The following is a 25,111-nucleotide window of genomic DNA, read 5'->3' as shown; positions in this document are numbered from 1 at the left end:
CTTGTAGCCTCCTTCAGATACTGGAAGGCCACAATTAGGTCATCTTGGAGCCTTCTCTTCTCCAGACTGAACAGCCCCAACTCCTTCAGTCTGTCCTCATAGGAGAGGTGCTCCAGCCCTCTGATCATCCTCCTGGCCCTTCTCTGGACTGTGCTTCTCTGTGCTGCTCTTTCTAACATATTTCTTTTTTCACTATTATCCATCCATTTATTTTCCATGGTCTGTTTGGGCTGCCAATGGGTGAACTCTAGTAGGTGTTAAAGCCAAGCAGAGCCTGGGCTGCAGCAAGAGAAGTGTGGACAGCAGGACCAGGGAGGGGATTCTCCCCCTCTGCTCCACTCTGCTGAGACCACAGCTGGAGCTCTGGGGCCAGTTCTGGAGCCCCCAGCACAGGAAGGCTCTGGAGGGGCTGGAAGGTGTCCAGAGAAGGGCCAGGAGGAGGAGCAGAGGGCTGGAGCTGCTCTGCTCTGGAGACAGCCTGAGAGAGTTGGGCTTGTGCAGGCTGGAGAGGAGAAGGCTCCCAGGAGACCTTCTGGTGGCCTGCCAGGATCTGCAGGGGGGTGCAAGAAAGCTGGGGAGGGACTTTTGGGGGTGTCAGGGAGGGATAGGACTGGGGGGGATAAAACAAAACTAGAAGTGGGGAGATGCAGATTGGATGCTAGGATGAGGGTGGTGAGACACTGGAACAGGTTGCCCAGGGAGGCTGTGGCTGCCCTATCCCTTGAAGGATTTTAAGGCCAGGATGGATATGACTGTGAGCAACCTGTTGTAGTGATCCCTGGGGGATGACCTTCAAGGTGTTTTCCAGCCTGAATGATTTATTGCAAAATGCTCTGCATCAACCTTGCTTGCCCTGTTTCAGGTAACACAGCCAAGGTGTTCATTGAGGTGAAGGATGAAAACGACCACGCGCCTGTCTTCACCAAAAAGCTGTACATTGGAGGCGTGTCTGAAGATGCCAAAATGTTTTCCTCTGTGCTTAAAGTTAAGGTAAGGCTGAAAATTGTTAAACAGCATTCAACTGCAGCAGGGAAATATTTCCTCATGGGTGTGGCTTGTCACAGGAGGCAATGAAGTCTTTTTCTTCTAACACTTTGTCTTGGTTTAGTGCGAGACCGATGCTCCTGCACCCCTTCCAACAGGGGCAAAAGAAAAACTCTCACACAAAGGACTGGTTAGGATGGAAAGTTTAAATGCAAATGAGATTCAGAACTGCACAAAACACTACAAAGCATATAAAAATACGCAAAATCCATAGTCTGTGCTTAACATAGAGCCCCCTTAAGCTAAAGCTTCACACAAACCTCCCTTCAATGCAGGCCAACAAAGCCAAGCCTTCATGCCCCACCCCTACCAGGCCTCTCTACCCCTCCTACCACACCACTGTGATGCAGCCAAAATTCAGCTTGGCAGCTCCAGGCCCCACTTAGGCCTCTCCAGGCCTAATTGTCAGCATTGTCATGGCTGACACCAGGCCTCCCCTGTAAGAGATAACAGCCTGTGTCTAGAACAGAATAGAATAGAATTAACCAGGTTGGAAGAGACCTTCGAGATCATTGAGTCCAACCTATCACCCAACACCATCTAATCAACTAAACCATGGCACCAAGTGCCTCATCCAGGCTCTTCCTAAACACTTCCAGTGATGCTGACTCCACCTCCCTGGGCAGCCCATTCCAATGGCCAATCTCTCTGTGAAGAACTTCTTCCTGACATCCAGCCTGAACTCCCCCTGGCACAGCTTGAGACTGTGCATCCTTCCAGGAGGAGAGAGGGAGCAGGGAAGGGAGTGACAAACAGCAGTGCTTGGATTTATAGGGATGCAGGCCCTATGGGAATGAAATACACCCTCTGGTCCACCTCCTGGACCTCTCCCTCTTGTCCCAGCTAGTGTTTTTACCAGTAACCCAAGCAAGAACCAGCAGGACAGTCAGGGCAAGGTCAGAATTAGAGAAAAGAAGGGGAAAGGAGCGAGAGAGAAGAGCAAGAACAAGCTGTGCTCCAAAACAGACCAATTAAATGGAATACATTTATATAGAAAAGGACCTGGGGGTGCTAGTTGACATCTGATTAGCCCTCTATTGGGCTCTCTCAAGCAGATCCCTGTCCTTCTTGAACTGGGAAGCCCAGAGCTGGATGCAATATTCCAGGTGGAGCCTCACTAGGGCAGAGTAGAGGGGAAGGAGAACCTCCCTGGCTCTGCTGGCCACACTCTGCTGCATGCAGCCTAGGACCCCCTTGGCCTTCTTGGCTACAAGGGCACATTTGCTGTCCCATGCAGAACTTGTTGTCCACCAGGACTCTCAGGTGCTTTTTACCCAGGGCTGCTCTCCAGCCTGTACTGGTGCAGTACATTTGCCATACAGCCCAGTGAGCAGCAGTGGGACGAGCAAATAGTCCAACTGCCATGGGTCAGACACATGCAGAGAGAGAGAAGTAAACTGGCACTGAGTCTATAATGTTACACACAAATTGAATTCAGAGACAAATAGGCCAATGAAATATTGGATAAACACTTCTCTCATCATCATCAGAGCAGTTACAGATGTGAGAAAGGCAAACACTGTGGATTGCTTCTCCCAGATCCCTAACGTGCAGCAGTTTTGCCAGCAGCAGCAACTGCTCTCAAATGAATCTCTTAAAGAGATTCATTTGAATATAAAAAACCTCTTACACCAGGGTAAATTGTTGACTTCATAGAATCCCAGCATGGTGGGGCTTGGAAGGGACCTCTGGAGATCATCTAGTCCTACCCTTCTGCCAAAACACCATCACTCAGAGCAGCTTGCCCAGGGTCACAATGGCCAGGGGAATTTGGAATCTCTCCCAAGGAGACTCCACAACCTCTCTGTGCAGCCTGCTCCAGGGCTCCAGCTCACTCACACCAGTTTCTTTTCCTGCTGAACTGGAACTTCTTGGGTTCCACTTTGTGCCCATTGCCCCGTGCCCTGTCACTGGGTACTACTGACAAGAGTCTGGCCTCATGCTCTTGACTCCTACCCTGTAGCTCTTGCTCAGCATTGAGAAGATCCCCTTCAGGCTGCTCTTCTCCAGGCTCAACACCCCCAGAGCTCTCAGCTTTTCCTTCTCTCAGAGCTGCTCCAGTCCCCTCAGCAGCTTCAGAGCCTGCCCTGGACTCTCTCCAACAGTTCCCTGGGGAACCCAGAACTGGAGCCTGTACTGCAGATGTGGCCTCTCTAGGGCAGAGTAGAGGGAGACGAGAACCTCCTTTTACCTGCTGGCCACCCTCTTCTTCATGTACCCCAGGAAACCATTTGCCCTCTTAACCACCAGGGCACATTGCTGGCTCACCCTGAACTTGTCCACCAGGTCTGCCAGGTCCTTCTCCACTGAGCAGGTGTTTCCATCAGGTTAACCCATCAGCTGGGGTGCTGGGGTTTATTCCTCCCCTCGTGTAAGGACTCTACACTTGCCCTTGTAGAGTTAGATGAGGTTCCCAGACTAGGTTTTGCTCTAGGTTTTTACATTATTATTAGGAGCGGAAAAAGAAGCTCAAGCTCAGAAGGATGCCATGAATCAGCATACAAAATCAATGTTAATTGGTGTCTTTAGGCCAGTGTCCTCTAAAAGCTGGTAACTACTCATGTCTCTATGAACATACACAAAAATGAATGTCATTTATTTAAAGGACACATTTTAACCCAAGCTTTGTTCCTTGCATCTTTAAGACCATGTTTATGTTGCTAATAGCTCAGCAGGGAGTGTGGAGGAATGTTAGATACCATTTGTCTGCAAATGATAGTGGAGGCTGTGATTATCCTGTCCCAAATCACAGAATGTTAGGAGCTGGAAGGGATCATCCAGCCCAACCCCTCTGCCAGAGCAGGATCACCTAGAACAGATCACACAGGAATGCAGTCAGGTGGATCTTGAATATCTCCAGAGAAGAGGACTCCACAAGCCCCCTGGGCAGCCAGCTCCAGGGCTCCATCACCCTCACAGTGAAAAAATTCTTCCTCATATGTAATCTGCAAGGCACTTTCACAATACCATCTTTCTAAGCCTACTCATCCCCCCACCAAAGATACACACAGCTCCCAAAGATCTTTAGAGTCCAGGTTGATTTGGTGCTAGGCCAAAGGGTGGTCAGAAGCCATGGTGGTAGGACAGCTGCAGGATGACCCTTGCATTCTGCAACCCTTGCACTGGCCCTGCTGTGTGAGACAGCTGGAACAGCACTCTGGAAAATCTTTTTTAGGGTGTCAGGAAGGGATAGGACTGGGGGGAATGGAGCAAAACTAGAAATGGGAAGATTCAGATTAGATGTTAGGAAGAAGTTGTTCCCCAGGAGGGTGGTGAGAGACTGACACAGGCTGTCCAGGGAGGTGGTGGAAGCCTCATCCCCAGAGGTGTTTGCAGCCAGGCTGGAGGTGGCTCTGAGCAACCTCCTGTAGTGTGAGGTGTCCCTGCCCATGGCAGTGGGGTTGGGACTGGATGATCCTTGAGGTCTCTTCCAACCCTAACCATTCTGTGATTCTAATCAAAGGGCTGAGGGTGCTTAGCAGAAGGTTTCAGGTGTTGGAAAGTCCTGTTGGGGATTGGTGCTAACAAAACCTTTCATGTTCTCTCCCCCTTTTCTGCCATTCTCTTTCTTCCCCCCTCAATTTTGCAACCTATTTCAGAGCCCATTTCCAGGATGAAAGGTCTTTGCTTTATGAATATGTTAATTAAAAACAGCTGTAATACTCATTACTACTAATAGATGGATTCTGAGGGAGGTTTGGGATTTGCCTTACATTTCATTCTGTTCCCATCAGTTGTTTTGCTTTGCCACTGGTATTTTCATGTAACCCCTGGTTTTCCAGGAGGTGAGACACTGTAACAGAATGACTTCCCTGCTCCTGCTGGCCACACTGTTCCTGATGCAGGCCAGGATGCCATTGGCCTTCTTGGCCACCTGGGCACACTGCTGACTCATGTTCAGCCTGCTATCAAGCAGCACCCCCAGGTCCCTCTCTGCCTGGCTGCACCCCAGCCTGTAGTACTGCATGGGGTTGTTCTGGCTAATGTGTAGAACCTGGCACTTGGATGTGTTAAACCTCATGCCCTTGGATTCTGCCCATCTGTCCAGCCTGGCAAGGTCCCTCTGCAGAGCTCTCCTACGTGCCCCTGCCCATGGTAGGGTGGTTGTAATGAGATGATCTTTAAGGTCCCTTCCAACCCAAACCATTCTATGATTGCCCTCTGAATTAGAACCAGCCACCATTCAGACCCATTCAGAATATTTTCAACCTGCTCTACAAAAATAATCCCCAAATGCACACAGTCTTCAGGGAAACCACAAGTGAGAATTACCTGACTCTTCACTACAGTGGTGTGTTGTTAGCCCTTGCCTGTTAAACATTTTCTTTTACACTATTTACCTGTCTAGTGGTTTGTTTAGGATCATAGAATCAGTTTGGTAGGAAAAGACCCTGAAAAGCATGTAGTCCAACTATTCTCTAACTCAAGCTGGTGCTAATCCATGTCCCTCAGCACTCCATCTCTGTTTCTTTGAAACACCTCCAGGGATGGGGATTCAACCACTGCTCCCTGGGCAGCCTGGGCCAGTGTCTGACACCCTTTCAGTGAAGAATTTTGTGCTTATGTCCAATATAAATCTCAATCAACTTGAGGCTGTTTCCTCTCATCCTATCACTTAGTACTAGGAGGAAGAGCCCAGCCCCCACCTTGCTCCAACCTCCTTTCAGGGAGTCCCAGAAACTGACAAGGTCTCCCCTCAGTCTCCTCTGCTCCAGGTTAAACAACCCCACTTCCCTCAGCTGCTGCTCACCAGCCCTGCTCTCCAGATCCTTCCCCAATTTCATTGCCCTTCTCTGGACATGCTGCAGCACCTTGATGTCCTTCTTCAAGTGAGGGGCTCAAAACTGAGCCCAGTACTCAAGGTGTGGCCTCCCCAGTGCTGCAGATACATTACAGTGAGGAAATGCCAGAGATCCTCATTCCAGGAGAGAAGATGGGAGTGTTTATTGTGAATCACTCCTCAGTTTCTAAAGATGTTTTTGAGTTGAAAATGCTTGCAGAAAAGGAAGCTGGCCAAAATAAATCCCAGTGGCTCCATGTCTCTGCGAGTGGCTGACCTCTATTTGATAGAAGTGACCCTGATACAAAGCCAGCAGAGGGTCTTGAGGATCATAATAGAAGCCAGTGAGGACTGAAATGCAGTTACATCCAGGAGGGAACTTGATTCTAACTTGATCAAATTTTCATTTCAGACCTTTTCTGTGCCCCTGTCTGATAGACTTCATAATGTAACTTCATCCTTTAACACTCTTTGAATAACTTAGAGCTAACAGCCAAGTAAAACAAAGCTGGTTTGTGCTGCCAGCTTGTGCCCTAATGACACACAGAGTCACAGGAGTTGCCTTCACTTAACCCTAATCCTTAAAAGCCATCTAGCTTCTCTTCTTCAGGCTCAACAGCCCCAGGGCTCAGCTTTGCCTCCTCACAGAGCTGCCCCAGCCCCCCCCAGCACATTCGTAGCCTCTTCTGGGCTCTCTTCTTAGTTCCCTGTCTCCTTTCAACTGGGAAGCTCAAGCCCAGAGCAGGACCCTGTACGCCAGGTTGCATGCTGATCGAAAGCAATTGAGAGGATAGAGGTTTACAGTTCCTGGGTAGGGCTGTGTGTTACATACACAGAACCCAAGGGGATTCCTTTCATGCCCAGACACACTTATCCATGTTAAATCTCCAATTGTGGCAGGATATGTGAGGTGATTCTCTCCCACTCTGCTCTGCTGAGACCCCACCTGCAGCACTTTGTCTAGTTCTGGAGCTCCCAACACTGTTGGAACTGTTGGAGTGGCTCCAGAGGAGACCACAAAGATGATTATAGGGCTGGAGAACTTCCCTATGGGGACAGGCTGGGAGACTTGGGGCTGTTCAGCCTGGAGATGGCTCCAGGGAGACCTTAGAGCAGCCTTCCAGTACCTGAAGGGAGCCTACAAGAAATCTGGGGAGGGACTTTTTACAAGGGCTTGAAGTGGTAGGATGAGGGGGAATGACTTCAAGCTGGAAGAGGGAGGATTTAGACTGGAGATTATGAAGAGATTCTTTATAGTGAGGGTAGGGAAACACTGGAACTGGTTGCCCAGGGAGGTTGTGGATGCTCCCTCCTGGACATGTCCAAGGCCAGCTTGAATGGGACCTTGAGCAACCTGGGCTGGTGAGAGGTGTCCCTGCCCATGGCAGGGAGGTTGGAACTGGATGATCTTGAAGGTCCCTTCCAACCCAACCCATTCTATGATTTTATGATACATGTCTGCAGCCTGCTTGTGGCCACAGGGAGTATCACAGCATGGGGCACAACTGGGTGGCCACACAGCCACGATGTTACTGTAGGGCTCTTATCCCTGCTCCCAGGGAAAGGTATCCAACCAGGGCCATATGGCAGTCAGACCAAAACTGCCAGTGACTTCTTTGGGGTGAGCCTTAAACTCTTCCTTCACCATAACTCCTGAAGTTGTTGCACAACCTTCAGGCCATTACAGATTTTCTTATTAGTGATCTCAGAGGTCTTTTCCAACAAAAACAATTCCATGACTCTGTGATTACCAGTGTGAGCTAAACTCAAACTGTCTGCTTGGAATGAATGCAGTTGTTCATTTTAAGTGCTTTCCAGTCTCCCTAGCAAGGTCATCCTTCATCAGGAGCCCAAGGATGCTAAGAGGACATGTGAAATTGATTCTATAATTGCATTCAGTTCTGGAGCCTCTATTACAGGAAGGTACTGGAGGTGCTGGAGAGCGTTCAGAGAAGGGCCACAAGGCTCTCCCTGGAGCCTTCTCTTCTCCAGAGCACAGCCTGTGCTTCTGTCAGTCTAAGCTCGAACCCCCTGGTAATTTTCATGGTCCTCCTCTGGACCCTCTCCATCAGGTCCATGTCCTTCCTCTGTTGAGGGCTCCAGACCTGCACACAGCACTCCAGGTGAGGTCTCCCCAGAGCAGAGCAGAGGGGCAGGATCCCCTCTCTCCATCTCTGACCACACTGCTTTGGATGCAGCTCAGGCTGCCCTTGGCCTTCTCTGCTGCAAGCTCACACTGCCTGCTCCTGTCCAGCTTCTCCCACACACACACCCAGCACCCCCAAATCCTTTTCCTCAGAGCTGCTTTTTATCACCTCTTCCCCCAGCCTGTATTGATAGTGAGGATTGTTCTGGCCCAGGTGAGCACAGTTATAGGAGCACTGAATTTGGCCTGTGATGCCTAAAGTCAGAGATATTTCTCATGATGCAGTCACAGCCAAACTGAGCAGACATCTGTATTTCTTGCACAGGATAAAAGGAAGATATATGGCTAGAAGATTAAGATGAAGTATAGCTCTTCCTCTTCTTTGACAGTCAGAATGCAACTCATGAGGTGGTGTATATCTCTTCTTAATGAAGTGTCAAAAACATTTACCTTCAGGACAAATTACAGGGATAGCAAACATCCCTACTCCCTATTAAAGACGTGGGGATGTTAATATCAGCAGCTCACAAGCTCTCTCTGGTGGTCCTGCAAAGCTGAACATCTCTCCTCTCCTCCTCCTCCTCCTCTCCTCCTCCTCTCCTCTCCTCTCCTCCTCCTCCTCCTCCTCTCCTCTCCCCTCCCCTCCCCTCCCCTCCCCTCCCCTCCCCTCCCCTCCCCTCCCCTCTCCTCTCCTCTCCTCTCCTCTCCTCTCCTCTCCTCCCCTCCCCTCCCCTCCCCTCCCCGAACCTCTCCTCTCCTCTCCTCCAGGCTAAGCAACCCCATCTCCCTTAGATTTCTCTTTGATTTCTCTGGAGTGCCCCTGAGCTCACAGAATATCTGCAGTTTAACTCCTAGCCTGTCCACCAGCTCTGGGCATCTGAAGTGCATAGGTTTAGAGCCTGCTTACTTAAAAATGTCAAAATCCCACTCTCACTGGAGATTGCTGCATCAAAATCAGCTGGGGGAGCAACCACAGTGTTAGGCGTAAGCAGCTATGCAAGCCTGGTGGTGTTTGTTCAGAAGGGCTGACTTCAGAGTCTCTTCCTGCAGTGTTGGGAGGCTAAGTTGGAGCCAAATCTTTATTTTTTTTGTCCTTAGTGGCACACAGCTACAAGCTTGAAATGCTCAAGTTGAGATTGATTTCTGTTGTCACTGAAACAAACTACTCTTAGAAGCCCTATCTTTGCTTCACAGAATCTCAGAACGTTAAGGGTTGGAGGGGACCTTGAAAGATCCTCCAGTCCAACCCCCCTGCCAGAGCAGGTAGGTCACACAGGAGCATGTCCAGGCAGGCTCTGAATGTCTCCAGAGAAGGAGAGGTAAAATTTGCTAATACTAAGAGACTGATGGGCTTCTGGCCAGGTCCTTGCCTGGTCTTAGATTCATGCACACAGAGAGGCAGGGAAGTGGTTAGTTTGAAAACTCAGCTGCTCTGCATCAACATGAAATAATTTCCACCTCAAATACTGAGTTCAGCTGTGGGCCCTTTGCTGCAAGATGGACATTCAGGTGCTGGAGCATTTCCAGAGAAAGGCAATGAAGCAGGTGGAGGTTCTGAAGAACAGGTGAGGAGCAGCTGAGGGAACTGGGGTTATTCAGTCTGGAGAGGAGGAGGCTGAGGGGAGACTTCATTGCTCTCTACAGCTCCCTGAGAGGAGGCTGCAGGGAGGTGGGGATTGGTCTCACTTCTCTAGTGTCAGGTGATAAGAGGAAATGGGCTCAAGTTCCATCAGGGGAGGATATTAGGAACAGTTTTTTTGCTGCTTGAGTGGTCAGGGTTTGGAAGAGGCTGCCCAGGGAGGTGGTGGAGTCCCCATCCGTGGAGGTGTTCAAGGAATGTGTGGCCATGGTTGATGGTTGGACTCAATGATCCTAAGATCAACAAGATGTGTTTCCAAAGGTCTGCAATGACAGGATGAAGTGCTATGGCTTCAAACTACAGCAGAACAGATTTAGATTGGATGTGAGGAACAAGTTCTTTGCTATGAGGCTGCTGGAACACTGCAACAGGTTGCCCAGGGAGGTGGCTGAAGCTCCATCCCTGGAGATATTCAAAGGAGGCTGGACAGGGCTCTGGGCAACCTGATCCAGTGGAGGATGTCCCTGCTGAGTGCAGGGTGGGTTGGACTGGATGAGCTTTGGAGGTCCCTTCTGGCCCAGACCATTCTGATTCTATGATTCTATGATTTTCAGGAAAAGACGTGATGGGGTGCTTGGTGCCATGGGTTAGTTGTTTGGGTGGTGTTGGATTGGTTGATGGGTTGGACAGGATGATCTTGAAGGTCTCTTCCAACCTGGTTTATTCTATGTATTCTATTCTATGTATTCTATGATTCTATGATTCTATGATTCTATGATTCTTTTCCACCCTGAATGATTCTCTGAAATAGCACAGCCCCCAGGGCTGCCTCACTAGTGCCAGCACTGCCTCCTCACTCCGTAGTAGTCAGCAACAGGGGAATGCCAGGGCAGCTCCCTGTCTCTCCATCAGGAATGCCACTCAGCCCTATTTTTAATTAAATAGGATTCAATTACTCAAAAAATGAGTGTGCTTCATCAGGGAGGGTGCAGAATACCCCTAGGAGGAGGGAGAACATTATTATTGTGTATAGGTTGTGAGCGCATTGCTGCGCTGGGGCAGGGGGTGGGGAGTGTGTTGGTTTGATGCTTTGTTATCAACCAGAGTTTGCCAGTGGAGGTTTCTCAGAATTAACTGTTCTCAGCTGCTCAGTTTGTGGCCAGCTTGAAAAGTCCATTTATATTTGTCGTCTTCTCTCCTTTTCTTACTGCTTTTGTGGAGCAGTTTTGTGCCAAGACAAGGAGAAGGAAATTGCTGGGAAAGCAAAACTGTCGGCAGCGGAGTTCAATGAAGCGTTCACAGCAGTGATGATGTCTTCTCTTTGGGATCTAATATTTTAAATGTCAGGATGCAAGATCAGCATTCAGCTGTATTTAGAGGACAAGGTTAAAGGTTCCTTGCAGGCCTATTTCCTTTATTTGCCTCTGCTTGTTTTCTTTCTCCTCTTAGGCCAATGATAAAGACACCGGGAACTACAGCGCCATGCAGTACAGGCTGATCATTCCTCCCATCAAGGATGGTAAAGAAGGTTTTGTGATTGAAGCTTACACAGGGCTCATAAAAACTGCTATGATGTTCAAAAACATGAGAAGGTCCTACTTCAAGTTTCAGGTCATTGCCACGGACGACTATGGGAGGGGACTGAGCAGCAAAGCAGAAGTGCTTGTAAGTATGAGCCAGGAATTCATCTGAGGCAGATCGAACACTGCATCAAGTTTAACTGCAGGCAGACCTAGAGAAAGACCAAAATGTGTGCTTCATCTTTGGGGGTTTTTACATTACTGAAACAAAGCTTTTTCTTTTTTTTTTCCCTTTATTGCTTTTTTTTTCAAACCAAAATCTTTGCTGACCCTCTGAAATATGTGGTCACCTTTCATGGCAGAGATACTGATCTCAATATTAACAAGACCAAGGGTAAGGTCCTGCAGCTGGCTCAGGACAGTCCCAGGCACTGATATAGGCTGGGCAGGGACTGTCTGGAGAGCAGCCTTGAAGGAAAGGCCTTGGGGGTGCTGGTAGAGGAGAAGCTCAGCAGGAGCCAGCAGGGAGCACTTGCAGCCCAGAGAGCCAAGCAGAGCCTGGGCTGCAACAAGAGAAGTGTGGCCAGCAGGGCCAGGGAGGAGATTCTCCCCCTCTGCTCCACTCTGCTGAGACCACAGCTGGAGCTCTGGGGCCAGGTCTGGAGCCCCCAGCACAGGAAGGCTCTGGAGGGGCTGGAAGGGGTCCAGAGAAGGGCCAGGAGGAGGAGCAGAGGGCTGGAGCTGCTCTGCTCTGGAGACAGCCTGAGAGAGTTGGGCTTGTGCAGGCTGGAGAGGAGAAGGCTCCCAGGAGAGCTTCTGGTGGCCTGCCAGGAGCTGCAGGGGGCTGCAAGCAAGCTGGGGAGGGACTTGGGAGGGGGTGAGGGAGGGATAGGACTGGGGGGAATGGAGCAAAAGTAGAAGTGGGGAGATTGAGATTGTATGTTAGAAAGAAATTCTTCAGCATGAGGTTGGTAAGACTCTGGCCCAGGTTGCCCAGGGAGGTGGTGAAAGCCTCATGCCTGGAGGTTTTGAAGGCCAGGCTGGATGTGGCTGTGAGCAACCTGCTGCAGTGTGAGGTGTAAGGGGGGTTGGGACTGGATGAACCTTGAGGTCCCTTCCAACCCTGACAATTCTATGGTTCTATCTCCAGGGATAGGACTTCAACCACCTCCCTGGGCAACCTGTTCCAGTGTTCCACCACCCTCATGGTGCAGAACTTGTTCCTAAGATCCAATCTAAATCTGCTCTTCTTTATTTTTAAACCACTGCCTCTCAATTAAATTTGCTTTTTGTCCAATAAATTAACTCACTTGTGTCACTGGTGAATGTCTGCACAATACACTAGTGTGTGTGTGATGAGATGGGCAAAAAGCCAACAGTTTGTTCTTCTGGGAGGCACTTTCATTTCTCTAACTAGATTCCTTTAGCATGCAACCATGCTCTGCTCAGCAGCTGCTGGCATGGTTTAATGGCCATGGTGGCCTTAGGTTGAAGGCTGGGCTTGATAATCTTGAAGGCTTCTTCTAACTGAAGCAATTCTATGATTCTCTAACTTCCTGGGGAGTGCCCAGGAATTAGATGCTCATGTCTGGAATGGAGACACCAGGAACCATTTTGGCCTGAGGCTGTACTTAATAATAAAGAGCAGGCTGCCCAGAGAGGTTGTGGAGTCTCCTTGTCTGGAGACATTCAAAACCTACCTGGATGCATTCCTGTGTGACCTGCCTTAGGTGACTCTGCTCTGGCAGGGGGGGCAGACTGGATGATTTGAGGTTTCTTCTATCCCCTAACATTCTGTGATTCTGTGAAAGTTTCCAGGGAAGCAACATTTCCAAATCAGCAACAGCTTAAGGCCTTGAGCTTGTGGTGTTGTATGCTCAGTAAAGGACAATCCAGCAGTGGAAGCCATCAAAGCTTATTTCTTTAAAGCCTATAGAACTCGATGGATTGGATCAATGTTAGCAGAATGCCACAGGGATGAAGTGCATTGTATCATCAGGGGAACGCTGCCGGCTGGGGTCAGTGGCTGGAGAGCAGCCAGACAGAAAGGGACCTGGGGGTACTGGTTGGAAAAGACCTCAGAGATCATCAGGTCCAACCTATTACCTATCAACCCACACCTCATGACTACTAGACCATGGCACCAAGTGCCACATCCAATCCCCTCTTGAACACCTCCAGGGATGGTGACTTCTCCACCTCCCTGGGCAGCACATCCCAATGGCTAACAGCTCTCTCTGTGAAGAACTTTCTCCTCACCTCCAGCCTAAACCTCCCCTGGTACAGCTTGAGACTGTGTCCTCTTGTTCTGGTGCTGGGCGCCTGGGAGAAGAGACCAACCCCCACCTGGCTACAACCTCCTTTCAGGGAGTTGTAGAGAGCAAGAAGGTCTCCCTTGAGTCTCCTCTTCTTCAGGCTAAGCAACCCCAGCTCCCTTAGCCTCTCCTCACAGGGCTGTGCTCCAGACCCCTCCCCAGCCTCATTGCCCTTCTCTGGACATGTTCAAGTGTCTCAATGTCCTTCTTAAATTGAGGATCCCAGAACTAGACATAGTACTCAAGGTGTGGCCTAACCAGTGCTGAGCACAGGGCAAAATGACTTCCCTGCTCCTGCTGGCCACATTATTGCTGATGCAGGCCAGAGATGTTCCTGACCTTCATGATTTGAACAGGAAGATTGGCTCTGCACTGAGCAAGGCCTATACCTGAAGATCCTTTCTAACTAGGCTGAGATGTTCCTGACCTCCATGATTTGGACAGAATTTGTCCTTCTGTCATTGTGGTATCAGGTGCTCAGATAGGAGGTGTGACTTCTTTCAATACAAGCTCCTGGATTGCACACAGATGAGTTTCATTACTCATGATATAAGATGTGGAGGAAGAAGATGGGATTGCATTGGGAGGAGGAGGTCTGCAGTGGGAGGAGGTCTAGGGAAAAGAAGTAGGGCAACACCAGGAAGAACATGAGCAGAGTAAGATGTCCTCCAGAACCAGGACCAGGATGCTTCCTGAGAGCCATGCCACAGCTCTGTGAGCAGCATAAGCTGCCAAATCCACAGGTGAAATATCTTTGTGAGACAGGGGAGGGTTCATATGAAGGGTACTACTCTGTTCCCACTGTCAGGATGCCTGAAGTTAGACATTTGTGGATGTACAGTTTAGTTCCATGGGATGGAATTTCCCTTTTTAGCCTCTGTGAAACAAAAGAAATAAAGAAATTACCTTTTAATGGAAGTTTGTTGGAAGCACTTAAAGGTACTAAGGAAATGTGGGCACTGAATATTCAGCATGATCTTATCTGTACCCAAATTTGTTGGGAGGGGGGTTAGGTGATCCCAAGGCCCTTCCTCATTCAGATCCCAGTATAAGCTGCTCCCAGGGACCCATTAATAATCACAGAATGACAGAAAGCATCCAGATGGAAGAGACCTCCAAGCTCATCCAGTCCAACCCTCAACCCAGCACTGAAGGTTCAACACTAAACCCTGTCCCTAAGCACCAGCTCCACACTGATCAAGACTCTCTGGAGGCTCCACCTTGCTTGATCTCAACATGGGAAAGGATCCAGTGAATGAAGGATGGGATCAGAGGGATATCACTTAGGGGCCAGTGGCTGTCAACACTGCCATGGTTTCCCTACTGGCATCAAGCTTCCAGGTCGTTGTGCTACAGGCTGGGGTTGGAATGGCTGGAGAGCTGCCACACAGAAAGGGAGCTGGGGGTACTGATTGACAGCTGGCTGAACATGAGCCAGCAGTATGCCCAGGTGGCCAAGAAAGCCAGTGGTATCCTGACCTGCATCAAGAATAGTGTGGCCAGCAGGAGCAGGGAAGTCATTGTGTCCCTGTACTCAACACTGGTTAGGCCACACCTTGAGTCCTGTGTCCAGTTCTGAGCTCCTCAGTTTAAGAAGGACATTGAGACTCTTGAATGTGTCCAGAGAAGGGCAATGAGGTTGGGGAGGGGTCTGGAGCACAGCCATGTGAGGAGAGGCTGAGGGAGCTGGGGTTGTCTTTTGGCTGCCAAGCAAAGCAAGATTCCCCAGCAGACTTTCTCAGAAGCAAAATGAGGAATCCATGCATTCAGGCATGGTTGTGAGGATAGGGAAGCAATAACTCCTTTCTTCTTGTATGGGAGGATGTGACATCAATTGTATTTCACTCTTTTGCTTCCAGGTCTCTGTGGTCAATCAGTTGGACATGCAAGTCATCGTCTCAAACGTGCCTCCCACCCTCGTGGAGCAAAACAAAGATCAACTCATAGGGTAATAAATTTCTCTCCTCCTCAGGGGTCTGGAATTTCACTGGGTGCGTGTTTGATTCAGCATGACTGCTCACTTTGTGCCATCACCATCTAATCATTAAGGTTGGAAAAGACCTCTAAGATCATTGAGTCCAACCATCAATCCAACCCCACCATGGCCATTAAACCATGTCCCCAAGTGCCATGGCCACAGCTTTCTTGAACACCTCCAGGGGTGGTGACTCCACCACCTCCCTGGGCAGCTTCTGCCAATCCCTGACCACTCCTGCAGCAAAGAATTTTTTTCCTGATCTCCAACCTAAACTTCCTCTGGCACATCTTGAGGACAATTCCTCTTGCCCTGTTGTAATTTCACTTGGAAGAAGAGGCCAGCACCAGCCTCACTCCAACCTCCTTTCAGGTAGCAGCATGAGGACATTTCCTCTTGTCCTGTTGTTAGTTACTTGGGAGAAGAGGCCAACGCTTCCCTCACTCCAACCTCCTTTCAGGTAGAGCTAGAGAGCAATAAGATCTCCTCTCAGCCTCCTCTTTTCCAGGCTAAAGGCTGCCAAAGGTGTTGAAAGTTACTCAGTGGGTATTGATAGGCAGCAGAACTGGCTGAGTGACAGCAATGACCACCCCCAGTCAACATTTTGCCCTTCCTTTTATAGAAGGCAGTGAAACAGCGCTTGCTTGCTTGCACATTTGCCCACTTTGCAGGCTGAAACTTGGGTCACAGCTGCCCCTAAGACAGAGCAGAGCAGAGCCTTCCAACACTGAGCAGAGAAAATGCAGCTGCCAAAATCCAGGATGTAAAATAAAGCACATCTCCAGAAGGTTGAGGTGGTGTGTCTCAGGGAGCTGGACTGCATCACTCTGCTTTGCTTTGGGTGATGGAGCTGCAAGAAAAAGCTGAGTTTAGTACATTTACAGTGGTACAGTTTACACTGGGTGCCATTGTTCAGGCCTAGCAGGGATGCAGGGACAGGTAGTTGGAAACATGAAACCTTTGCAATAAAGCCAAAGAGGTTTATCACGCACAGTTTCCCACAGCATCCTCCTGGAGGAACTGACTGCTCCTGGCTTGGACAAGAACACTGGCTGGGTGCCTGAGCCCAGAGGGTTGTGCTCAGTGGAGTTAAATCCAGTTGGAGGCTGGTCACAAGCGGTGTTCCCCAGGGCTCAGTACTGCAGACAGTTCTTTTTAATATCTTTATCAATTCCCTGGGCAAGATGGTTGAGTGCTGCCTCAGTAAGTTTGCAGATGGCACTGAACTGGGTGGCAGTGTTCATCTGCTTGAGGCTAGGAAGGCTCTGCAGAGAACTCTGGCCAGGCTGGATCACCAAGCCGAGGTCAACTGTACGAGGTTTAACAAAGCCATGTTCTGGGTGCTGGGCTTGCATCACAAAACCCCCAGGAATGATCCAGTCTTGGGCAGAGTGGCTGGAAAGCTGCCCAGCAGAAAAAGACCTGGGGATTCTGATGGACGTGAGCAGACAGTGTGAGCTTGCAGCCCAGGAGGACAATAGCAGCCTGGGCTGTATCAAAAGATGTTTAGCCAGCAGATCAAGTGATGTCAAGCTATGGAGGGACTTTTGAGGGTGTCAGGGAATGGTAGGACTGGGGGGATGGAGGAAAACTAGAAGTGGGTAGATTCAGATTGGATGTGAGGAAGAAGTTCTTCCCCAGGAGGGTGGTGAGAGACTGGCCCAGGTTGCCCAGGGAGGTGGTGGAAGCCTCATCCCTGGAGGTTTTGAAGGCCAGACTGGATGTGGCTGTGAGCAACCTGCTGCAGTGTGAGGTGTCCCTGCCCATGGCAGGGGGGTTGGGACTGGATGGTCCTTGGGATCCCTTCTAACCCTGAGCTCTGCTTGCTGCCTAGAACCTGTGGTAAACTTAAAACCCATGTGCTAAGCTATGTTTCAGCAATATATGTTACTGCAAGTTCTATATCATGATGAGCAGCCCACCTACATTGTACATCATCTAGAATTTTATCACAGAATGCTCAGGGCTGGAAGGGACCTCCAAAGCTCATCCAGTCTGTCCTCCCCACACTCAGCAGGGACATCCTCAACTATATCAGGTTGCCCAGGGCCTCATAAAGTCTCAACTTGAATATCTCCATGGATGGGGCCTCAAGCACTTTCCTGGGCAACCTGTTCTAGTGTTCCACCACACTCATAGTGAAGAACTTGTTCCTGATCGGTGTAATCACAGTCTATAAGATCTATTTTCTATCTAGCTGGAAGGCACAGTCCTCTCTTTAGGGAAGTGCTTCAGAGTGTGGAGGATTTCCCTTTTCACAGAACCACAGAATGTTAGGGACTGGAAGAGACCTCCAAAGCTCTTCCAGTCCAACCCTCCTGCCAGAGCAGGGTCACCTAGTGCAGACCACACTGGAATGCACCAGGAGAGTTTTGAGTATCTCCAGAGAAGGAGACTCCACAACCCCCCCCCGGGCAACCTGCTCCAGGCTCCAGCATCCTCACAGGGAAAAACTTTTCCCTCCTCTTCCCATGGAACTTCCTCTGCCTCAGCTTCCACCATTGCCTCTTGTGCTGGTATTGAACAGCACCCAGCAGAGCCTGGCTCTAGCCTCTGGGCACTCACCCTGCACATATTTACCCCCAGCAAGGAGCTCACCTCTCAGGCTCCTCCTTTCCAAGCTACAGAGTCCTCAGCTCTCAGGCTTTCCTCCTGAGGAAGATGTTCCACTGCCTGCAGCAGCTCTGTGCCTCTGGGATAGACTCTCTCAATCATTTCCCTGAGATCCTTCTTGAACTGAGGGGCCCAGAACTGGATACAAGATTCCAGATGTGACCTCGGCAGGGCAGAGTAGATGGGGAGGAGAACTTCTCTGGACCGGCTAACCACAGCCCTTCTAATCCACCCCAGGAGGCCCTTGGCCTTCTTGGCCACCAGAGTTCATTGCTGGCTCCTGCTCAACCTCCCATCCACCAGGATCCCCAGGTCCTTTTCCCTGTGACTGCTCTCTAGCAGATCAGTGCTCAACCTCTCCTGGTCCATGGAGTTGTTTTTTCCCAGCTGCCAGACTCTGCCCTTGCCCTTGTTGAACTTGGTTCAATTTCTCCCTGCCCAACTCTCAGCCTGTCTAAGTCTGGCTGAATGGCAGCACAGCCTCAGTGGTGTCAGCCACTACAACTCCTTAGTTATCCATGTAGAGGTCTCTTTCCCTTTCTTGCTTTGTAATTTTTGACACAGAATTTGTGGATGAAGCCTAATCACAGGAGACTGAACTGTTTGCACGTTGGAGTGCTGGCATTGAGCTTGACATGAAGCTTTGTGCCAAGTTAGCACTTAATTTCCTCCCAGTTACTGACTGTCCTTCAGTCACAGGTGCTGCAGTGGCCACCTTGCTCATTGCCTCTGATGCTTTTCCATGGGTTCATTTTACTCCTGCCCCACCAGGCCACCTCCATGTTGCCTTTTTCCCTCCCTATGTCTTTGCACTGGATCCCTTCATTTCTCTTTTCTCAGGGCTCCACTCTGGGGTAAGTTCTCTCCAACATCTCTCTCAATGATCTGGATGAGGGGATTGAGTGCACACTCAGTGAGTTTGCTGATGACACTAAATTGGGTGAGAGTGTTGAGCTGCTTGAAAGGGTAAAAAGGCTGTGCAAAGGAACCTGCACAGGCTGGATGGAGAGCTCTAGTTGGCTCTCTGGGCTGCAAGTGCTCACTGCTGGCTCATTCTGAGCTTCTCATCCACCAGCAGAGGCTCCAGGAGAGCTGGGGAGGGACTTTTGACAAAGGCTGAGAGTACCAGGAGCAGGGACAATGACTTTGAGCTGGGGGAGCGGAGATTGAGACTAGAGAGGAGGAAGAAATTCTTCAGAGTGAGGGTGGGGAGACACTGGAACAGGTTGCCCAGGGAGGCTGTGGCTGCCTCCTGCCTGGAGGTGTTGAAGGCCAGGCTGGATGAGGCCTTCGGCAGCCTGGGCTGGTGGGAGGTGTCCCTGCCCATGGCAGGGGTTTGGAACTGGATGATCTTCAGAGTCCTTTCCAAACCAACTCATTCTATGATTCTGCCAAGCCTGGGGCTTGTGTCTACTTGCATCTTGTTGAGGCTGTTGTCAGCCTTGATGAGCACAAGGCAATGACTGGAGCTTTCTGTCCCCATCTCTTCTTTAGGATCCTGGAACGTTACATCCAAGACCAGATCCCTGGTGCCACGGTGGTGGTGGAGTCCATTGGTGCACGGAGGTATGGGGATGGCTACTCTGAAGAGGATTACAGCAAGTCTGACCTCATGGTCTATGCCATTGACCCCCAAACCAACAGAGCTATCATGAGGAATGAACTTTTCAAGTGAGTCAATTATTTGTTGCTTCCCTGTGTTTCTGGTGTCTGGTCAGAAGCCTGTTGTTCTGTCTCAGAGGAGCCTCAGGGGAGACCTCATTGCTGTCTACAACTACCTGAAGGGAGGCTGTAGCCAGGTGGGGGTTGGTCTCTTCTCCCAGGCAACCAGCACCAGAACAAGAGGACACAGTCTCAAGCTGCTCCATGGGAGGTTTGAGCTGGTTGTGAGGAAGAAATTCTTCCGAGACAGAGAGATTGGCCCTTGGAGTGGGCTGCCCAGGGAGGTGGTAGAGTCACCATCCCTGGAGGTATTTAAAAAGAGCCTGGATGAGGCACTTGGTGCCATGGTTTAGTTGATTAGATGGTGCTGGGGGATAGGTTGGACTTGATGATCTCAAAGATTTTTTCCAACCTGGTTAACTCTGTGATTCTGTGTCTGTGCCAGCCCAGTGGTTCTACAGAGCAGGATATAAAAGCCCTGTTGAAGGAGTTGGTACATTCCTGGGCTGCAGCAAGAGTAGTGTGGCCAGCAGGGCCAGGGAGGGGATTCTCCCCCTCTACTCCACTCTGGTGCGACCACACCTGGAGTACTGTGTCCAGTTCTGGAGCCCCCAGCACAGGAAGGGTCTGGAGGTGCTGGAAGGTGTCCAGAGAAGGGCCTTGAGGGGGAGCAGAGGGCTGGAGCTGCTCTGCTCTGGAGACAGACTGAGAGGGTTGGGTTTGTACAGTCTGGAGAGGAGAGGGCTCCCAGGAGACCTAATTGTGGCCTTCCAGGATCTGAAAGGGGCTGCAAGCAAGCTGGGGAGGGACTTTTGAGGGTGTCAGGGAGGGACAAGATTGGGGGGGGTGATGAAGCAAAAGTAGAAGTGGGGAGATTCAGATTGGATGTGAGGAAGAAGTTGTTCCCCATGAGGGTGGTGAGAGACTGGCACAGTGTGATGGGTTGAGGCAGACCCCCTTCCCACCGCGGGCAAAAGCGAGACTCAGACGAACGGATTGCAAAAGTGGTGGAAAGTTTAAATGGAAAGTGGTGAGTATTTACAGGGAACCAGAAGCATAGTGACAAAAGTGTGGTAGGTTGAGAGAGGGCCTAGCTCTCTCTCCTCCACAGAGAAAGAAACCACAGCTAACCCAGTCGAAGAGCAAAGCTGTGTATTTACAAGCATATATGGAAAGCAGGTTATATATGACACAATCTATAGAGGTATTTACAATATATACACAGAAATATACAGCAAAGAGAAATAACACAACAAAAATCCCTCCCCCAGGAGGGATTCCCTCCCTGTAACCCCCTCTCTCCCCCCCTACCTCCCTTTTTCCCCAAAAAGGGGTTAGAGAGAAAGAAAGGCAAGTTATTAAGGAAAAGAGTTGTTAGTAAGCTTCAAAAGCCCATGCAGGATTAGTTTTTGCTTAGCTGAAGGCCAACTCCAGCAGTTTGCAGAAGAAGCAGGCAGGGAGAACAGGCTGAAACCCAAACTCCCCAACTCCTAAACCAAACTGAACTGAGGAAAAAAATTCCAACTGCTCTACAGTTTAAAGTTGCATTTTATCCATGCACCAATGAAATTCGTTTAGAATATCAGAATGTTTTGGTTCTAGTACCGAAAACATTCAGCCAGAGTGTCCCAGCACTGTTTGTCTTAAAGGCACAGCCTCAAACGATCACACCAAAGAGATCCCAAAGCACACCCAGAAATATCCCATCCCTACCTGAGGGTACACCCAAAACCTGCAGGGCTCTGTCTTCCTCCCCCCACCTTCCACTGCTAGGCTAATCTCAGCTGGCCAGATCTCAGATCACCATTCCCCCTGGCCTAGGCAGGCCCAAAAGGCCGTGTGGTGGTGAGAGAAAGTTCAGTTCTCACACACACACAGAGAAACCACGGCTAGCTCAGTCGGAGGAGCAAACTGGATAAAGCTCTGCTCACAAGCAGGATGAGATGCAGTGACTATATACACAATATACAGTATTTACAATATATACAGAAATATACAGCAAAGAACATCACAGTATCACAGTATCACTGTAACTAAGGTTGGAAGAGACCCCAAGGATCATCAAGTCCAACCTGTTCCAACAGACCTCACAACTAGACCATGGCACCAAGTGCCACGTCCAATCTCCCCTTGAACACCTCCAGGGATGGTGACTCCACCACCTCCCTGGGCAGCACATCCCAGTGACGAATGACTCGCTCGGTGAAGAACTTTCTCCTCACCTCGAGTCTAAACCTCCCCTGGCACAGCTTGAGACTGTGTCCCCTTGTTCTGGTGCTGGTTGCCTGGGAGAAGAGACCAACCCCTTCCTGTCTACAACCACCTCTCAGGTAGTTGTAGAGGGCAATGAGGTCACCCCTGATCCTTCTCTTCTCCAGGCTAAAACATAACGCAGAAAGCCTTTCCCTCCTCCAGCAAGGAGGGGCCCCCCAGCTATACCCCCTTCTTCCTCTGCCTCCCTTTTTCCCAAAAAGGGTTAGAGAGAGAAAAGGTAATTATTAAGGAGGAAATTCTGTTAGCTCAAAGCATATGCAAGAATTAGTTTCATATCTGGTTAGTTGAACTGCCATTGCCCAAGTGATCCAAGGATTTACCTTTTCCTATGGAAGTTAAATCCCTGGCCAATGTATGCTTTCCAAATCCTAACGTGGATTTCTTTAACAAGCACACTGTTTGCTATCAAAAGTCATCCAGTGAAGAGTCATCCATCTTATGAGGTCATTTGGCTGTCTCCTGGCCTGATCCCCATCAGCCTGGGCATCAGGGGCAGGGAGGGGATTCTGCCCCTCTGCTGTGCTCTGCTGAGACCCCCCCTGCAGTGCCGGGGTGGCTCTGGAGCCCTCAGCACAGCCAGGGAGCTGTTGGAGCAGGGCCAGAGGAGGCCACAGCAGTGCTGGCAGGGCTGGAAGCCCTCTGCTGGGAGGCCAGGCTGGGAGAGTTGGCCTTGGGCAGCCTGCAGGGGAGAAGGCTTCAGGGAGACCTTCTGGTGGCCTTGCAGTGCTCCAAGGGGGAGAGCAGAAAGCTGGGGACAGACTTTTGAGCAGGACCCACTGTGCCAGGACAAGGGGTGATGGTTTGAACTCAAAGGGGAAGATTTAGAGCAGATTTAAGGACTTGTTTGTGCTGTGAGTGGTGAAAGAAAGTCCTGAGAAGGGCCACGAGTGTGAGCAGAGGGCTGGAGCTCCTCTCCTATGAGGACAGACTGACAGAGTTGGGGCTGTTCAGTCTGGAGAAGAGAAGGCTCCAAGGAGGCCTTATTATGGCCTTCCACTATCTGAAGGGTGCTACAGGAAAGCTGGGGAGGGCCTTTTGAGGGTGTCAGGGAGTGATAGGAGTGGGGAGAATGGAGCAAAACTAGAAATGGGAAGAGTCAGATTGGATGTGAAGTTGTTCCCTATTAGGGTGGTGAGAGACTGGCACAGGTTGCTCAGGGAGGTGGTGGAAGCCTCATTCCTGGAGGATTTTAAGGCCAGGCTGGATGTGGCTGTGAGCAACCTGCTGCAGTGTGAGGTGTCCCTGCCCATGGTAGGGGGGTTGGGACTGGCTGAGCCTTGAGGTCCCTTCCAACCCTGAGAGTTCTGTGATTCTATGATTCTATAAAGACTGGGCCAGAGAGATGGCAGAAGCCCCATTGCTGGAGCCACTCCAGGTCAGGTTAGACAAGCCTCTGAGCACCCTGCTCTGGTTGCAGATCAAAAAATGTCCCTTCCCACCCAAACCAATCTACGACTTGACATGTAAGAGTTACAATTACTGAACTCATCTCTAATGGCTTTTCCTTTTCTGACATTGCAGATTCCTGGATGGCAAACTGCTGGACATCAACAAAGAGTTTCAGCCATACCTGGGGCAGGGGGGACGCATCCTGGAGATCCGCACCCCGGACGTGGTGGCCAACGTCAAGAAGCAGGCACAGGCCGTAGGCTACACGGAAGGTGCCCTCCTTGCCCTAGCTGTCATCATCATCCTTTGCTGTATGCCAGCTATTCTAATAGTTATGGTCAGCTACAGACAGTAAGTACTCCTCCTTTTAGTGGGAGCAAAGGTGTGGTGGGAGTCATAGAAGCCTTTTGGTTGACAAAGACCTTGAAGGTCAGAGTCCAGCCATTCTCTGACTCTGTGTGCTGAACCATGTCCCTCAGCACCACATCTTCCCCACTGCACCCTGGGATAGGACAAGGGGCAATGGATGGAAACTACAGCAGAGGAGGTTCCACCTCAACATGAGGAGTAACTGGGTGCATTCCTGTGTGACCTGTGCTGGATCCTATGGCTCTGGCAGAGGGGCTGGACTTCATGATCTCTGGAGATCCCCTCTAATCCCTAATATCCTGTGACCCTGTGATCTCTGTGTCTTTGAAGCACCTCCAGGGATGAGAGTTCAACCACCTACACTTCTTGGCAGAACTGCTTTGAAAAGAATCCTTCATGGCAGGGAAATTACTATACAGGGAAAGAGTTTTCCTTTTATTCTCAGCACAGGAGTTGCTTGATGTGGGCTGTGCAGGAAAAGGGAAAATGCATGGGAAGATCATCTGGCTGTCCTTTGGGAAGTGGTGGTGCAGCTACTGTTGCACAATACCTGCTGAAACACAAAGGCAGGTGATTGAGATGCATGTGCAGATTCAGAGCTGAGCTCCATGGCGAAAGCAAAAGAGCCAAAAAGGTGCTGCTGTTTCAATAAGTGACTCAAAAATCAAATTCATAGAATCAGAGAATGGTTTGGGTTGGAAGGGACCTTAAAGATCATCTAGTTCCAGACCCTTGCCATGGGCAGGGACAAGCTCACTCAAGACAGGACATGTTCCTGTGTGACCTGTCGGACTCAGTGATCTCCAGAGGTCCCTTCAAACTCCTACCATCCTGCACTATTAAGTTATCATTGCCAAAGAGCAGCTCATTGCCTATGTTGAGAAGCCAGAAACCATCATTATTTTTCCCTCCTCATTAAAGCCTTTGAAATATACTGTCCAGTACAGCCCCAAATGGTAACCATCAAGAATGTTATTTCCTCATTCCTTCCTAACCACAAAAACACTCTTACCATATGAACAGACCCCAAAACTGACACTCCTTCACTACTGGTGTTTTTCTGTAGCATCCTTGAGATGAGAAGATAAATTAAAATTATATATTTCTTTTAAATGAACATTGAAATGAAATAGTTACAATGAGAAACCAGCTCTAACAAGGCATCCATCCCTACCTAGGCTCTAAAAGAGCTCTAACAAGGCATCCATCCCTACCTAGGCTCTAAAAGAGCTCTAACAAGGCATCCATCCCTACCTGGGCTCTAAAAGAGCTCTAACAATGCATCCAACCCTACCTAGGCTCTAAAAGAGCGCTAACAATGCATCCATCCCTACCTGGGCTCTAAAAGAGCGCTAACAATGCATCCATCCCTACCTAGGCTCTGAAACAGCTCTAACAATGCATCCATCTCTACCTGGGCTCTAAAAGAGCTCTAACAAAGCATC

The 25,111-nt window shown here is 49.9% G+C and overlaps 1 protein-coding gene across 1 annotated transcript in view; it reads left to right on the top strand.

Annotated features, from left to right (window-relative positions):
• PCDH15 (protocadherin related 15) overlaps positions 1–25,111 on the top strand; it is a 995,294-nt gene that overhangs the window by 936,684 nt on the left and 33,499 nt on the right. The window contains exons 30-34 of the mRNA XM_054174769.1: positions 863–990; positions 10,999–11,214; positions 15,244–15,332; positions 19,467–19,643; positions 23,430–23,648. Of these exons, the coding sequence (XP_054030744.1) occupies positions 863–990; positions 10,999–11,214; positions 15,244–15,332; positions 19,467–19,643; positions 23,430–23,648 (829 nt within the window). The remainder of the gene's footprint in view (positions 1–862; positions 991–10,998; positions 11,215–15,243; positions 15,333–19,466; positions 19,644–23,429; positions 23,649–25,111) is intronic.

This window comes from Dryobates pubescens, chromosome 30 (assembly GCF_014839835.1).
Source record: "Dryobates pubescens isolate bDryPub1 chromosome 30, bDryPub1.pri, whole genome shotgun sequence".
In the NCBI taxonomy this organism is placed as follows: Eukaryota; Metazoa; Chordata; class Aves; order Piciformes; family Picidae; genus Dryobates; species Dryobates pubescens.
The sequence above is the reverse complement of the archived record's forward strand: the minus strand, read 5'-3'. Positions and strand labels throughout refer to the sequence as shown.